This window comes from Scyliorhinus canicula, chromosome 15, assembly GCF_902713615.1.
Source record: "Scyliorhinus canicula chromosome 15, sScyCan1.1, whole genome shotgun sequence".
NCBI classification, from domain to species: Eukaryota; Metazoa; Chordata; class Chondrichthyes; order Carcharhiniformes; family Scyliorhinidae; genus Scyliorhinus; species Scyliorhinus canicula.
Window position 1 is genome coordinate 57,904,881 of NC_052160.1, and position 18,104 is coordinate 57,922,984.

The 18,104-nt window shown below is 46.7% G+C and overlaps 1 protein-coding gene across 1 annotated transcript in view; it reads right to left on the minus strand.

The window, feature by feature from the left end:
- radil (Ras association and DIL domains) overlaps nt 1–18,104 on the minus strand; it is a 192,916-nt gene that overhangs the window by 162,779 nt on the left and 12,033 nt on the right. The window contains exon 2 of the mRNA XM_038821032.1: nt 16,783–17,333. Coding sequence (XP_038676960.1) covers nt 16,783–17,314 — 532 coding nt within the window. The 5' untranslated portion in view covers nt 17,315–17,333. The remainder of the gene's footprint in view (nt 1–16,782; nt 17,334–18,104) is intronic.

An 18,104-nucleotide genomic window follows, 5' to 3' on the forward strand; every position in this document is an offset into this window, starting at 1 on the left:
GCGCTGGTCCCGCGCCTCCCCCATCTCCAGATCAACCCAGTGCGGAGCATGGTCTGGAATCACTATGGCCAAATACTCGGCATCCTGCACCCTCGGGATCAATCCCCTGCTCAGGACGAAAACATCTATTCGGGAATAAACCCTATGCACATGAGAGAAAAAGGAATACTCCCGCTCTCTCGGTCTCCCAAACCTCCAGGGATCCACCCCTCCCATCTAGTCCATGAATCCCCTCAGTACTTTGGCCGCCGCCGGTCTCCTACTCGTCCTTGAACTGGACCGGTCCAGTGGGGGATCCAACACTGTGTTAAAGTCTCCCCCCATGGTCAGGCCCCCTGCCTCCAGGTCCGGAATGCGGCCCAACAAGCGCCTCATGAAGCCAGTATCATCCCAATTCGGGGCATATACATTAACCAGCGCCACCTTCTCTCCCTACAGCCTACCCTTCACCATAATATATCTGCCCTCCTTGTCCGACACCACCTCAGCCGCCTCGAACGCCACCCTCTTCCCCACCAGAATCGCCACCCCCCAGTTCTTCGCGTCCAATCCTGAGTGAAAAACCTGCCCCACCCACCCCTTCCTCAGACGAACCTGGTCCGCCACCTTCAAGTGGGTCTCCTGGAGCATAGCCACGTCCGCCATCAACCTCTTCAGATGAGAAAATACCCTAGTTCTCTTAACCGGCCCATTCAGTCCCCTCACGTTCCAGGTAATCAGCCGGATCAGAGGGCAACCCGCCCCCCTCCCCCGCTGGCTAGCCATAGCTTATCGACTGCTCGCCCCAGGCCAGCTCGCCCCGCCCGACCCGTTCCCCATGGCGATAACGCCTCTCCTCTACCCCCCCGGCCCACACCAGCTCCTTCCTGGCCATTCCAGCAGCAACCCGGTATCCCCCACTATCCCCCCTATCCCCCCCTCCCTCCCCCCCCCTTGCTAGGACCCCTCCTAGCCGCGACGCACCCTCCATGGTACTTCCGTGAGTCAGCTGACTTCTGCTGACCCCGGAAGCTCCCGCCAAAACCCATCCCCTCCTGGCATGGGGTCATCTCCCTCTTGCCACACCTCCTTGGCACCGCTTCAGAGCGGGAAAGAAAACCAGTAGAGGCCACGCCCTCACCGCCAGCTCCGCCCCCCCTGCCCCGCGGCGCAGGAAACCAGAGGAAAGCCCGCGCTTTCACACTGCCACACCCCACCCTTCTGACGCAGCTCCCCAAAATCCAGTTTCACCCCAACCCCGAGCCCTGTACAGAAGAGAACATATAAAATACAAACCCCCAACATTCCCCACATACCCCACACCCATACCCAACAGACAGACCCACCCGGAAACAGAGCAAAAAGAAAACCAGCATAAAAAACACACATGTCAAAGTTAAAGAACAGCAACAGCGAAAACAGCAACGGCCATAGTGTGTCCACAGGCCCTAGTTCGAGTCCAGCTTCTCCGCCTGTACAAAGGCCCACGCCTCCTCCGGGGACTCGAAGTAGTGGTGCCGGTCCTTGTATGTCACCCACAGGCGCGCAGGCTGCAGCATTCCAAATCTGACCAGCTTGGCATGCAGCACCGCCTTCGTCCGGTTGAACCCGGCCCGCCGCTTAGCCACCTCCGCACTCCAGTCCTGGTAGATTCTCACTACCGAATTCTCCCACTTGCTGCTCCTCTCTTTCTTGGCCCAGCGCAGCACACACTCCCGGTCGCTGAATCGATGGAACCGCACCAGCACCGCCTTCGGGGGCTCATTTGCCTTAGGCCTCCTGGCCAGCACTCTGTGAGCTCCCTCAAGCTCCAGGGGCAAATGGAAGGACCCCGCCCCCATCAACGAGCTCAACATCGTGGTCACATACGCCGGGAGATCCGACCCCTCCAGCCCCTCCGCCAGGCCCAGGATCCTCAAATTTTTTCGCCTCGTGCGAACGTCCAGCTCCTCCAAGCGGTCTTGCCACTTTTTGTGAAGTGCCTCGTGCAACTCCACTTTCCCCACGAGGACCACGGCCTCCTCCTCCCTCTCAGCGGCCTGCTGCTGCAACTCCCGAATGGATGCCTCCTGGGACGCCTGGGTCCCAAGCAGCTTGTTGGTAGTCGCATTCAGGGAGTCCAGCAGCTCAGCCTTCAGCTCCGCAAAATAGCGCAGAAGAGAGGCCTGCTGCTCCTGCGCCCACTTCCACCAGTCCTCGGGTGTTCCGCCGGCCGCCATTTTGTCCTTCTTCCCCCGCTTTTCTTGGGGAGCTGCTGTAGCTTTTTCCTTTGCCCCACTCCGGGTGAGCACCATAAATTATGGGGAATGCTCCTCTAGACACCTTCCCCCACCGGGATTCGTCGAAACAGCGCCGTTTGGGGCCCTCAAATCGGCCCAAAAGTCCTTAAGTAGCGGGAGCTGCCGAACGTGCGGCTTAGCTCCGCATAGCCGCAACCGGAAGTCTCAGGTCCCAACTTTCTTACACACCGTTATGTTTCTTGAAAGAATGCTCGAATTCGTTCAGAAGTTGAAGGATGATTTATTGTGCTCCACAATAAATTACTTCGTTGGCTTTTACTTACAGAATTGCACTTGTGAATATACTGCTTTCCTATGCTCTGCAACTAGGCCCAAAGACTTGCAGCCCTGAGCTCAACTTCCAGCCTGTCCTGCTTCCTTGACTCTCCAGTCCAAGTGGGCCAGGGCGGGCCTTCGGCATCACTCTTATATGTCCCCACGCTGCCCCCTGGTGGTACTTCCATTTCCCATCAGCCCCTTCTGTACACACTCAGGCGAGGATCACTACACACACTAATCTAAGCTAAAGCTTGATCGCACTATTTATTACCTCTTCCATCGCTTTACTGATGATCAAAAGTAGACTGATGGGGCTGTAATTGGCCAGGTTGAATTAAGACCATAATACCATAAGAAATAGGAGTAGGCCACTCAGCCCCTCAAACCTGCTCCACAATTCAATAGGATCATGGCTGATCCAACATTCCTTATGTCCACTTTCCTGCCCTTTCCCTAGAACCCTTGATTCCCTGAATGATCAAGAATCTATCTGAGCCTTAAATATACACAAGGATTCTGCCCCTACAGCTCTCTGTAGCAAAGTTCAAAGACTCTCAAATCTCTGAGAGAAGACGTTCCTCCTAATTTCAGTCTTAAATTGGCACACCTTTATTCTGGGACTATATCCTCTGGTCTTAGACTCTCCCGTGATGGGAAACATCCTCTCAGCATTTAACCCTGTCAAGCCCCTTATGAATCCTATATGTTTCAATTAGATCATCTCATTCTTCTAAATTCCAATTAGTAGAGTCCCAACCTGTTTAGCCTTTGCTCATAAAACTATACTGAGGATCATCCTAGTGAACAATTATATTTATTGGAGGCAGTTCAGATAATTGTTCACTAGGATGATCCTCAGTATAGTTTTCTGAGCAAAGGCTAAACAGTTTTGGTCCCCTTATTTAAGGAAATATATTTATTGGAGGCAGTTCAGATATTTCCTTAAATAAAGGGACCAAAACTGCTCACAGTACTCCAGATGTGGTTTCCCCTGTACCTTATACAGCTGTAGCAAGACTTCTCTACTCTTACACTCCAACCACCTTGAAATAAGGGCCAACATTTCATTAACCTTCCCGATTACCAGCTGCACCTGCGTGCTAGCTTTCTGTGTTTCCAGCACAAGGGCGTCATGGTGGCACTGCTGCCTAACAGTGTCAGGGCCCTGGGTTCGTTTCTGAGTGTGGGGTTTGCACTTTCTCCCAGTGTCTGCGTGGGTTTCCGCCGGGTGCTCCGATTTTCTCCTACAGTCCAAAGATGTGCAGGTTAGGTGAATTGGTCATGCTAATATTGCCCAAAAGGTTAGATGGGATTACGGGGATAGGAGCAGGGGATTGGAGGGTGTTCTATCGGAGCAAGGGCTTGTGCAGATTCAATGGGATGAATGGCCTCCTTCTGCACTGCAGGGATTCTATGATTCTAAGTATCCTCAAGTCCCTCGATGTTGCAGCTTTCTGCAGTTTTTCTCCATTTAAATAATGCTCTGCTCTTGTTCTTCCTTCCAAAATAACAACTTGACATTTTCCCACATTATACAATTTTCCACATTGTCAGGTAGGTGCCATTGTGCTGTACTGGAACAGCTTGGCTGGGGCATGCTGAGTTCTGGAGCACAAGTCTTCAGTTCTTTTGCAGGAACATTGTCAGGATTCATAGCCTTTGAAGTATCCAGCCCGTCAGCCGTTTCTTGATATAACGTAGAGTGGATCGAATTGGCTAAAGATGGATATCTGTAATGCTGGAGATCTCTGGAGGAGGCCGAGATGATCATCCGCTTAGCATATAGGGGCTGGTTTAGCAAAGTGCGTTAAATAGCTGGCTTGCAATGCAGAACAATGCCAGCAATTCCGGCCTCCCCAAACAGGCGCCGGAATGTGGCAACTAGGGGCTTTTCACAGTAACTTCATTGAAGCCTACTTGTGACAATAAGTGATTATTATATTATTATTATATCTGGCTGAAGATTGTTGCAAAAGCTTAAGCCTCATCTTTTGCACTCATATGCTGGGCTCCTCTAGCATTGGGGATGAAGATATTTGTGGAGCCTCCTCCTCCAGTAAGTTGTTTAATTGTCCACCACAATTCACAACTGGGTGTGGCAGTACTTGCTGTGCTTAGATCAGATCCATTGGTTGTGTGATTGCTTAGCTATGTCTATTACTTGCTGCTTATGCTGTTTGGTATGCAAGTTGTCCTGTGTTGCAGCTTCACTAGGTTGACACTTCATTTTAGGTATGTCTGGTGCTGCTCCTGGCATGCCCTCCTGCACTCCCCTGTTTTGGTGGTGATGGTAGAGTGGGCGATGTGCTAAGCCATGAGTTCACAGATTGTGATGGAGTACAATTCTGCTCTGCTGCTGATGGTCCAAAGCACATCTTGGATGTCCAGTCTTGAGTTGCTAGATCTGTTCAAAGTCTATACCATTTAACACTGAGATAGAGCCATACAACACAATGGTGGGTTTCCTCAATGTGAAGATGGGACTTTGTCTCCACAAGGACTGTGAGGTGTTCATTCCTACCCATATTTTATGGACAGATGCATCTGTAGCAGGTAGGCTGGTGAGGATGTGAGGTCAAGTATGTTTTTCCCTCTTGTTGGTTCCCTCAACACCTGCCACAATCCCAGTCGAGCAGTTATGTCCTTTAGGACCCAGTCAGATGGTCTGTGGTGGTACTACGGAGTCATCTTGGTGATGTACATTGAAGTCCCCCATCCAGAATACATTCTATGCCCTTGCCACCCTCAGTGTGTCCTCTAAGTGGTATTCAGCATGGAGGTGTATTGATTCATCAGCTGATGGTAGATGGTATGTGGTAATCAGAAGGAGGTTTCCTTATCCATGTTTGACCTGAAGCCATGAGATTCATTGGGTCCGGAATCAATGTCAAGGACTCTCAGGGCTACTCCCTCCCGGCTGTATAGCACTGGTCGCCACCTCTGCTGGGTCTGTCCTGCTGGTGGAATGTTGGTGAAAGGGGCATTATCAGTATGGTTTGATTCAATGAGTATAACCATGTCAGGTTGTTGCTTGACTAATCTGAGAGGCAGCTCTCCCCATTTTGGCACAAGCCCCAAAATGTTAATAAGGAAGACTTTGCAGGTTCAACAGGGTTGGATTTGCCATTGTCGGTTCCAGTGCTGGGGTCAATGCCAGCTGGTGCGGCTGGTTTCATTACTTTTATTGACTTTGTAGCGGTTTAAATGGCTTGCTAGGCCATTTCCGAGAGCGTTTACACACACTGCTGTGGATCTGGAGTCACATGTAGGTCAGACTGGGTGAGGACAGCAGATTTCCTTCCCTAAAGGACATTAGTGAACCAGCTGGATTTTTATGACAATCAACAATGGTTTCAGGTCATCATTAGCCGTTTTAATTACAGGTTTCTATTGAATTCCAATTCCATCTACTGTGGTGAGATTCAAACCCAGGTTACCAAAGTATTACGCTGGGCTTTTGGGTTACTCGTCCAGTGACAATACCACTATGCACTCACCTCCACTGATGTAATTCTTACGTTCTCATTAACATCATTGTCCAATTAACATAACCGTAACCATTTATTCTAAATCTACCCCCCTCCGAATAATCTCAAAGCTGTTACATCATTTTGTGAAACTATTTAATTACCTTCCCACCGTCTGTTAACCCGTGTGCTGTTTACAGTTTCCATCCATCTCCTACCTCCCACATCCCCCACCCCAAAGTCACTTTTGCTAAAGGCTTCAAACCCCCACAGTATTCCTGACTCTCTTGGAGGACGTATATGATGTAAGTGTTCCCTTATCTTCTCCTTGGAAGGCAAACACATCGGTGGAGTGGGACAGCAGCTTCTCGTGTTGAGCTGCTATTCTTATGATGGCCTGAATGTAATGACAAGTGAAAAGCAATCAAGGAAAAATTATTCAAGAGAGAGCCCTCCAAGGCTCAAATGATCACAACCCCTTGAACAGAAAGGCAAATAACTGAAATTCTCTCTCTTTTCTTACAGACTTAGTCAGGAGTGAACCTGGTAGACAATAAGAACAAAGCACATCCTGGAGCCACTACTGAATATGAGGAAACAATGACTTCCCTCCAAATCATAGATTATGGATTTCACTTTCTGTACTAGAGGTATAATTTCCACAGCCTTCAACATGAGGCTGCTCTGCAGCAGACAATGGGATCCCAGAGAAAGCAGGATTGCGCCATCAACAATGGAATACACTTCAGGACCAGGATCTATAGAAAGATCCCGCATTGTACCCTGGTCTGCAAACATGCTTGAAAGTTCAATCAGCATTGTTGTTACTACAAGAGTCTCAATAGTATTAGGAAAGACAGCAAGTGTCAATACTTATTCAGTTAGTTGCACTATAGCCCACTCTTTTGTCTGATGTTATGGGCAATTTCTTTAGATGTGGTGTAGCACTTATACACACCTGTACTGCATATGTTCACTTATTTTTATTGCACCATTTCTACTGTGTGAATCCTTCTCTGTGGCTTGATTGGGTCGATGGCTGAGTTTTTAGCTCTTTTAGGTAGTTAGACTTTTCCAATTCTTGCTTAATTTCAATATGTTCAAGTTCCATTTGATGGCCGACCTTATGTTTTACTAATTCCATGTGCAGGATTCATAGTCCTGGAGTCCAAGTACAATCAATCCTCCAGGGTCTCACAAATGTTCCAATCTCAAGGCCCAGTGACTGCATGTCTAGCACATGTTGTGACTTGCACTAGTAATAATCCATGGAATGGTGAGATATCACATGGCTGATAACGCTAAAATCTACTGTGAAGCAACAGTGCTAACCACTGTGCTACCATGCTGCCCTAAACCATCGTCAAACGATGTTCTGATTCAATACAGTATTTGCACGAACACGCGTGGCCATTTTGGCCTTACCGGGATGAGCTAGACATCACCCATGGAGTTATTTTTAAAAGCAAGCAGCTCATTACACTGGAATCATTGAGACCTGATATTCTTCAACAACTTCATCACTCACACATGGGTATAGATCATCCAAAAAGATTTGCAAGAGAGACAATCTATTGGCCAGGTAAATAATGACATTGAAGTCGTCGTCAAGAAGTCTGAGGCATGTCAAGAGCATATGCCAGATCAGCACAAAGCACAATTGATTCCACATGAATTTCCTACCCATCCTTGGACCAAAATCGCATCTGACCTCATTCAGGTCCCTGGCATTAACTTAATGGTCATCGACAACTCTACCAAACCCCCATTATTCAATAATTACATAATACATCAAGCTCAACTGTCATAAACTGAAGGTAGCACTTAGAGTGTATTTCATGTGCCGAGAGAGATCATTACAGATAACGGTCTGCAATTCATTGGTAAGCCATTTCCAGATATGTGTCAGAGGTGGAATATCAATCATGCTACTTCTTCTCCTGATTACTCTAGATCGAACCGTGTAGCTGAACAAATGATTCACATGGTAAATCCCGAATTCTCAAATGTAGGCAGACCAAGCAAGATCTATATATTGCAATCTTACATCTGAGAGTGACACCTTTAAGTATAACTACTCTCTCACTGGCAGAGCTAATGTTTGGCAAACCAGTGCGTACTTATTTACCTACTCTTACCCATTCTACTCACTCAAAAAGTATAGAGCAACTTTTAAAACTGCAAGCGACAGTGACCAACATGCACCATAAACATGCAGGTACAGAATTGCCAAGTTTACAGTTGGAACAACAGGTTTGCATCCAGGATCCCATGAAAGGTACCTGGCAACCAGCCGAGGTGACAAGGAATTGTTTGGAAGCAAGCTTCTATGAAGTCATTTCACACAAAGGAGCAATGGTGAGGTACAACCGAGGTCAAATTAGGTACATTCTAGCTCCTCAACTACCATGCAGCCCTATTGCATTGAGGACAATATCCCAAATGCCAAGAACAATATCCAAGAATGAAAATCCCACAGATCACTTTAAGCAATTAAAGAAACCTCCCGACAAGGTTCCCATTAGACACAAGATCTGGCGTACTAGCAGATTACCTTGACGCTTTAGAGACACATTGTTTCATCAGTTCCCTGTACGTATATAATGGCAACTATACATGAACATGTATTGTAAAATTCTTTAAGGGGAAAGTACCTTTAAAAAGAAAGAGGGATATTGTAATATGCCTTTAAGGGAAAACAGCGTATCACTGGAAGGCAAGCGTGTCATGCAATCCAGTCTTAGTTTAGTTTTTGCCTTTGAGCAGAACACACACACACACACAGGGCACTGCTGATGATGCCTTCAAGCTTTATACCTATGTATAAATGTTCCTATATGCCGTGTCTAAACAAGAATGAGGGCCAGGATTCTCCCCCAACCGGCGGGTGGGCCGTACTGGTGCCAAAGAGTGGCGTGAAGCACTCCAGCGTCGGGCCGCCCGGAAGTTTCAGAATCTTCTGCACTAGGCCGGCGCTGGAGTGGTTGGCGCCGCACCAACTGGCGCCGAAGGGCCTCAGCCGGCCAGCGCGTGTTGGCACATGCGCGAGTGCGCTAGCGTGCTCTGGCGCATGCGCAGAACCGCTGCCGTGATCCCTTTGCCTACGCAGAGGGTTTCTTCTCTGTGCTGGCCATGGTGGAGCTTTATAGAGGCCGGCGCGGAGGGAAAGAGTGCCCCCATGCCACAGGCCCACCCGCAGATTGGTGGGCCCTGATCGCGAGCCAGGACACAGCGGGCCCCCACCCCCCCCAAACCCCCCCCAACCCCCCTCCCCCAACCCCACAACCTCCCCCCCAACCCCCCTCCCCCAATCTCCCCCCCCAACCTCCCCCCCCCAACCCCCCTCCCCTCAGAGCCAGGTCCCGCCAGTATGGACCTTGTGTTTTTCATGCCGGTGGGACTGGCCGAAAACGGGTGGTCGCTCGGCCCATTGGGGCCCGGAGAATCGCCGGGGAGGCCACTGCCAACGGCCCCCGACCGACACGACGTGATTCCCGCCCCGCCAAAAAAACAGCGCCGGAGAATTCGACAGCCGGCGTCGGAGCAGGATTCACGCCACCACACCCCCGGCGATTCTCCGACCCGGGGGGGGGGTCGGAGAATCCCGCCCGAGTTGTTCAGGATCATGAGGGATCTGGGCAGAATGCAATTAGAAAAATATTTCCTGTTGGCAGAGGATTTCAAGCCTAAACAAGGTAGATTTGAAGTGATTGGCAAAAAAAAAAATAGATGACAAAAAGCAGAGTTTCTTTTACGTAGATGGTGGAGTTCGATTCAATTGTGGCCTTCAAAAGGAAATTGGATCCAAAACCTGAAGGGCTAGGGGAAAGGAGATAGGAATAGAACTAGTTACATTTTTGTTGCAGAAAACTAGAATGGACTCAATGGACTGAATGGTCTCATGCAGTGCTGTAACCATTCTATGATTCTTTATATGAACCCACATGTTTATACGTTCCCTAATGAGTGATTGGTGCTTATATCATTAGAACACCATAACACTATCCTATCTTTGCCCTGACCCGGCGACCCTTGCTAACCCTCAAGGGATAAGCTGTCACACCACATTCCACTAAACGAGTTCAGAGACCATTGCGCAAGAAAGAGAGAGCCTCAATGGAATGTTCACGTTAGGTTCCCACCCCCGTCCACTGGAGGTACAAGGCTATTCCGTTTAGTCCTGTAGCCATCTAAGATGGCCACCTGCAAAGGACCATGGGAATTATGGCCAACCCAGGACTCAGACATATACAGAGCCGATGTATATTTGAAACACAGGTAACCAAGCCTGATCGAAACCCCCGCTCGTTTGCATTTCAATGGCCCATTTTCCCAGGACAATAGAACTCCAATCAAGAAACCGGTACAGCCACAGACTGATCGGCACCACTCCCTTTACTCAGAAAGCCAAACTGCCAAGGTCAATGACCGCTAAGAAGCCGCCCAGCTACCAAGGCACCCGCCCCTTTATAGGCCGAAATCGAAGACAGTGATCAGAGCCCTGTCGAACTATTGGGTCTAAGGTTAAGGATCGCCCCAAAGAGCACAAAATCTCTCGCGGAGCGTTAGGAGGAGGTCAATAGCAGCATCAACCCAGGAGGGGGGGGGGGGGGGGGGGGGTTCCTCTTGGGGTGACGTTGGGGTTAGGGAGGGGTGTTTTCCCAATCTGTGTTCTTATTGTTATATGGGGAGCAATTGTATTTTGGGACATTCTTTGTATAATTATTGTGCGTTGTGTTCTTGTGTTCTTGTTTCTTTTTCTGTAAGAGCGGGGGGGTTTGTTGAAAATCAGTTGAAAACTCGAATAAATAGATTTTTTTTTAAAAAGAGCACGAAATCCCAGAGGGATAAAAGAGCACAGCCATGTGTTCTGTCTCTTTTGGATCCGGCCTGTGCAAACCCAATCATAGCAGGAACAGCCAGCCAAGTTCAAGACCAATGATCGCTACCTGGCGGATGAGCCCAACAGAGACACGGTCGTTCGGCCCAAACCGGGCCGAGAATCATCGGGGGGGGGGGAGGGGGGGCCGTAGACCGGCCCCCAGCCCGCTCCGCGCCGACCATGCCAGCGTCAATGGTGCCGATTCTCCGCAGACCCGGTGTCGGGACAGCATGGCATGATTCGCGCCATTCGCGGAGATTCTCCTGCCCGGCCCCGGGCTGAGAGAATCCCACCCCTGTTCTTTAAATATATTTAAAAAAACAATGCCTTTTTTAATTTGTTCATGTGCTCTGGGCATTGTTGGCTAGACCAGCATTTGTTACCCATCCCCAATTGCCGCAGAGAAGATGATGGCAAGCTGCCTTGAACTGTTGTAGTCCATACGGTATAAGTACACCCATAGTGCTGTTAGGAAGGGAGTTCCAGGATTTTGACCCAATAAAGGAACAGCAATATAGTTCCAAGTCAGGATGCTGTGTAGCTTGGAGGGGAACCTGAAGGTGATGGTATCCCCATATATCTGCTGCCCTTCCCCTTCTAGGTAGTAGAAGTTGGGGATTTGGAAGGTGTTGCCGAAGGAGTCTTGGCAGGTTGCTGCAGTGCATCGTGTAGATGGTACACACTGCTGCCATTGTGCATTGGTGCTGCAGCTTAAAAAAAACACTTGCTATTTCATCCTTGTCTGTTGACATAAACCTGAGGATTATCATTATAGGAATTGAGTTGCATGACTGATTTCACAACCCATCATTATTACAGTGGGTACCTGTCAGCCACAGATTGATTGACAGATCTAAGTGGTTATAAAGTAACTGTTGTGGGACTATGAATACAAATGTTTGTTTTATAAGGAATTAAACACTTGAACGAAATATTTTGTTTTATAAGGGATTATACTATTGAAGGAATGCAAGTATAGTCTTTTTTTAAAATAAATTTAGAGTACCCAATTCATTTTTTCCAATTAAGGGGCAAGTTAGCATGACCAATCAAACTGCCCTGCACATCTTTAGGTTGTGGGGCAAAACCCATGCAAACACGGGAAGAATGTGTTCTCCACACGGCAGTGACCCAGAGCCAGGATCGAACCTGGGACCTCGGCGCCGTAAGACAGCAGTGCTAACCACTGCATTGCCGTGCTGCCCTGGAATGTAAGTATCGTCAATGGGTTTTTATTTTTTTTACAAAAAACACTCTCATAAAGTCTGCAATAGACACTTGGAACTGTTAATCTCAGTGTGGGTCTGGAGGTTGGCCTATGGTGGATACTGGATGAGTTGGCATGGGGGTGCAAGGACAACGGGTGGCGGTTGAGGTGTGCATAGGTTCACAAAAAGTTAACATAGAGGCTATAGGGCAGCACGGTGGCCTAGTGGTTAGCACAACTGCCTCACGGCGCTGAGGTCCCAGGTTCGATCCTGGCTCTGGGTCACTGTCCGTGTGGAGTTTGCACATTCTCCCCGTGTCTGCGTGGGTTTCGCCCCCACAACCCAAAAATGTGCAGAGTAGGTGGATTGGCCACGCTAAATTGCCCCTTAATTGGAAAAAATAATTGGGTAATCTAAATTTATAAAAAAAAAAAAAAAACATAGAGGCTATAAATGGTCATTGGGGGTTGGGAGAAGGACAGAGGTGGTCAAGGGGCTATAAAAGGCAATGGGAGTTTGTCGAGGGTCATTGGTTGGCATAGGGGCTATAAAGGACCGTGGGGATGGGTAGAAGGGCATAGGTGGGCATAGAATCGTTCAGCCATGGGGGCTTAGATGGGGGGGGGGCATGAGGTAACTTAGTTGACATGGATGGTACATGGGGAGTGTGTTATGGGGTGAGGGCTGGAGTTTTGTGTTTTGTTTCTTTTTCTTTACAGCTGGGACAAAGTGCTACCTGCCTCTGCACCTGGCAGCCTGTGGCTGCCACCAAACTCTTTCAGGAGACAGCAGGCCCGACTTTTACAGATGCACTATAGAAAGCATCCTATCGGGCTGCATCACAGCCTGGTATGCCAACTGCTCGGCCCAGGACCGCAAGGAACTTCAAAGAGTCATGAATACCGCCCAGTCCATCACACAAACCTGCCTCCCATCCATGGACTCCATCTACACCTCCCGCTACCGCGGGAAAGTGAGCAGCATAATCAAGGATCCCTCCCACCCGGCTTACTCACTTTTCCAACTTCTTCCATCGGGCAGGAGATTCAGAAGTCTGAAAACACGTACGAACAGACTCAAAAACAGCTTCTTCCCCACTGTCACCAGACTCCTAAATGACCCTCTTATTGACTGACCTCATTAACACTACACCCTGTATGCTTCAACCGATGCCAATGCTTATGTAGTTACATTGTATATCTTGTGTTGCCCTATTATGTATTCTCATGTATTTTCTTGAATTTTGTTTAATTCCCTTTTCTTCCATGTACTGAGTGATCTGTTGAGCTGTTTGCAGAAAAATACTTTTCACTGTACCTCGGTACACGTGACAATAAACCAATCCAATCCAATCCAATCCTGTTAACATTTGCATCCATCACCCCAGAATGAAAATTAGACCATCCAGGGCACCTTCTCCTGATTTGCGCAGCCAGGTATTTTCCCAATTCTGCTTATCTGATTCAGGAGAGAAAATTCAGTCCCTAGTTCCTGGGATGACACCAATGGGGATTAGGCACCTGAAATATGGTTACACCTTTGCACAATCTCCTTGCTCTTCTCCAAATCCTGGAATGTAATTGTGATCCCAGTGAAATTCTCACACAGTACTTTGTGAACCCAAGTTCATCCAAAATTCCCCATTTAACTATCACCCCTTGGCTCGCTGCCCTACATTGCCTCCTGGCCTGGCAAAGTCTTGATGTTAAGATTCTCACCACGTCTTCAAATCTATCCATGGCCTTGCTCCACCTCCTGTCCTAATTTCCTCCCACCCCACAACCTTCCAAGATTTCTGCACTCCTCCAATTCTCTCTTCTTGTGCATCCCTTGTTTTCAACAATCCACCTCTTACTGCCTAGATCACAAGCTTTGTAACTCCTTCAATAAATCTCTCCTGTAAAGAGCCTAGGAATGTTTTCCTATATTAATAGTGTTACATAAATGCAAATTGTTATGGTTAATGGAAATAATGTTAATATGGCTATCTGCAAGAGTAATGTGGGAAATGTATTTTCAAAAAAAAAGACAAGGCAATAATGCAGCTGCATATACCAGCAGCAAGAAATGCACCAAAGATAATAGAACTATATGGAGATCAAAACAAACTAACCTGTTTCAATTTAATATCAATTATACATTACAAAAATCAATCTTATAAAGCCCAGAGCAGGAAATCTCAGCAGCATCTGTATTATATGAGGCAGCATGTTGAAGAGGAAGCAGACAAAAAGGATCGCTGACATAAGAAGAAGACTGGTTTGTATAGGATTGATGAAAATTACAATACGTAACAGGCTTCCTGCATGCTCTGCAGGAGACCTCCGTGAATTTTCTGCTCACTGCAATTGGTACTCGGTAATCTGGATAGTCATCCATTCTCACCTCAAATCTCAAGATGCACGTATGCAGTCTTTGAGTCCACAAATGTTGATTAGACCTCACAATTTAAAACATACCAATCACACCTTTACCGTGAGGGACTAAGACCTTACACTATATTTTTACAAAATATATATAGATATGCTCATTGCTATTTTTAACATTTTAAAACTGAACAAAGACCTTTAAAATGGCTAAACTTAAGTCTATCCTTGACACCTGATCAAAAGAAACTACCTGGCATTTTCGGGAAAACTCAGACCTCGTTATCTCTGAGGGGCCACTATAATAATTTGTGGACTGCTAGCCAGAAGGAGACAGATCATCTGCTAAGATAAAGGTCCTGCAAGCTTCCTTTCAATTCCTAATGCCTGAGACATTAACAGTCTTTGGAATCCAGATAATGGATACGCATCCTTTGTCAAAGATGGTGGAGAGGTGGGAGACATGTGACATGGGCCTCTTGCTTGTTGAACAAATAATATTGCCCGTCTGAACTGAAAAGCTCATTTTGTTCACCATCTGACTAGCAGCCTCACAGAAAAGGGGCTCTGCCTAGGTTGAACACATGGCCCCCCCATCTACTTCTGATGGAAATTCTCATTGTTTGAAGTCAACACCACTGGAAAAGTTAATTATCCAGCATCAATTTTCAACCCACTGATAACCATGAAGGAATACCTCATTAGACTTTCATTGTGGACTCTGGAACCTACATGAAACAATATTTGTTTTCTGTGGTCTTGACACTGCAAAAACCTATTTTCTCTGACCTTTTCTTCAATGTTTGAGTGTGGAGGCGACATTACGACCCTCCTTTCACATTTTTTTTTTGTTTTAAGAAATTACCTAATTATTTTTTTTAATTAAGAGGCAATTTAACATGGCCAATTCACCTCCCCTGCACATTTTTGCTTTGTGGGGCTGAGACCCATGCAGACACGGGGAGACAGTGCAAACTCCACACAGACAGTGACCCGGGGCCAGGTTCAAACCTGGATCCTTGGCACCGTGAGGCAGAAGTGCTAATCACTGCGCCATCATGCCGCCCTCCTTTCACATTTTGAATGTGTGCAATAAAGTAACCCCTTTTATCTCATCCTATCTCGAGTTTGCTGTAGGTTATTTTAAGGGCCCTTCCTTTTGATTCCCTTAGTCCCTATTTCTTTAATTTGTCTTTATCGTTTTTGGTCGATGGATTGTTAATGGAGCCACCTATAAGTCAAGCAGAGGAAGTAAGGAACTCAAAGTGTCAAAGTAGTGCATTGTATTATAAAGTTTTGTATTTTGGCACCCAAGAGATTGGAGGGATTTGTTTTGATTAGTTGGCTGGTGGCCAATGGATTGCCCAGGGACAGTATTCTGCCCAGCAACTGATAGCGATTGGTTCCTGACAGTTGGGTTTTTTCAGAGAGAGCCCAGGAGAAATCACTGGTCTCTCAAGGTGGAAGCAGCTCTCTCTTCTCTCTTTCTCTGCTGCTGACTATAAGGCAGAAGCTTCCAGACGCTGAAAGAAGAAGCTATGTTTTCTCTCTCTCTCGAATGCTGCCTGCATGCTATTTCTGTGAGTCTACATTGAAAACCATTACAAGCTAAAAGAAAAGATAACATTCATCTGAAAGTATAGACTGAAGAAAGAAATTAACTGAAAGACGTCCATCTGAAACACAAACTTATCCTTTTACTCATCGTTATTTTACAGCCCTCATTCTCCTCTGTTTGTTTGTGTGTGTGTGTGTATATATATATATATATATATATAGAGGGTACGGTGAGCTAAACGGGGGGGGGGGGGGGGGGGGGGGGTGTTGGAGATTAGATAATAGTTAACCAGTTGTATTTGTTGCCTATTTAATTATAGTTACTGTTGGTAAAAAGTTAATTGTGTTTAAATTTACAAAACTGGTGACTGTAGCTATTGGGCAGCTGACGACCTCAGACATTTTAAAAATAAAAGTTTATTTCAACCGTGTTGCGACTCTGGCTCACATGGGGCTGGAATTGACCATGCACTGGCCCAGGGTGTCATAACATTAGTAATAGAAAATTGGATCGCACCAAAACCTAGAGGTTAAGAAATATGCCATTGTGTATAAAGGGGGAACAAATCAAAACACTTTTCTGTTTACAGATGGATGGTGAGAGGGAGAATTAATGCTCCTTAAATTAACCCTCCACCTGTCCTGAACACTATCATCAGCAAATAACCAGTTATTCAGAGACTCCAACACAGAATATCTTAAAAATTGCTGAAGTGCCATGTGTATCAAAACTCCCTGAAAGGAAATGCATACACTAAGTTGTACCTGCTGTTGTTGTATCTTTCTCCTGAGCAGCCATCTCCTCCACCTCAGCCCGCCTTCGAAGCTCAAATCTTCTGGCAAACCCCTCTTTAGGTTTCCACAGATCTTGAAGAAGAAGAGGTTTTTCATTATCCCCTAACGCTCGGAGACACTCTGTCCGCCAGTGTTTGTCCACCCCCTCAAACCTTCCAATCACGTCACACAGCAGGTACTCGCCGGCACACTTCTTGCTTACGGAGTGGCGTTCAAGGGCTTCTTTAACCAACTCCTGGGCACTCGACCGTGGCGTAGCCAGGACACTTTTGTAGTTGGTTCCGCTGCAGATTGCATTTCCAAAGATCCTAAGTATTCCAGGAGCTGACAGCTGGATGGAGAGCTCCGAAGGGTCATCCATTAGATCTGTCGGAATATCGGTCACAGAACATCGCTCACGATAACTTAGCTTCCGGTACAGAACCTGCGTGAAAGCCCGGCTCTGTCTCTTCAGTTTGTTCTTTGATGGGTGGGACATATTTGTTGATGATTCGTAAAACATGCCTTCGGATAAATGAGATCTGAAACTTAGAAAAAGACAGAAGTAGAGAGATTGGTACAATAATGTCCTCAAGGACAATGTCATAGATTTTTAAATAATTCCTAATCATTTTGAGTTCAATCCATGTCAAAAATGAACACATTTGTCAGTTTGTGCAATATCCCAGAATTTGTCACACCTTTTTCTAAATTCCATGAGATCTACTTCTGTAGCTGCACATGGAAATTTGCCAACTGGCTGTTCTGCAACTTGCCTCTTGGCTCTGTAATGATAGGTATATTCACTGGGATGTAAAGAGTTAACAAGTTAATGATAATGCTTCTTACCACTAGAGGGAACCACAGAACAGTCATATATAGATATCATGTGACTTTGGGGGTTCGGCGAGTCACGAGAGAGCTGGAAGAGTGCCAGGCATGGGAGCAGTTGCACTTGAGAAGTTCTGTTAGTTAGAGATAGCATTGTTTAATATAGAAACCTTCTACTTTAGGAATGTGAACGAATCTTCATTCGTAGTATAATAAATTTATAGTTTTGTTCATTAACAAAGCTTTGTGTTCTTTATTCAACACTACACATCCAAGCAAAGCAAAATAGAGAACACAACAGGCTCTGCTCCAGTATAGTCAAGAATGTATCCAACCACTAAGAAAGAATAAGGGGTCAATAATTATCAGACAGAGAGGCCTAAGGCTCAGGATGTGTCCAACCAATGTAAAAAGGTACAGAGAGCAGCAGACAAACTTTGTGCAAGGATTATTAAGACCATAAAAATTATACAATTCGCAGG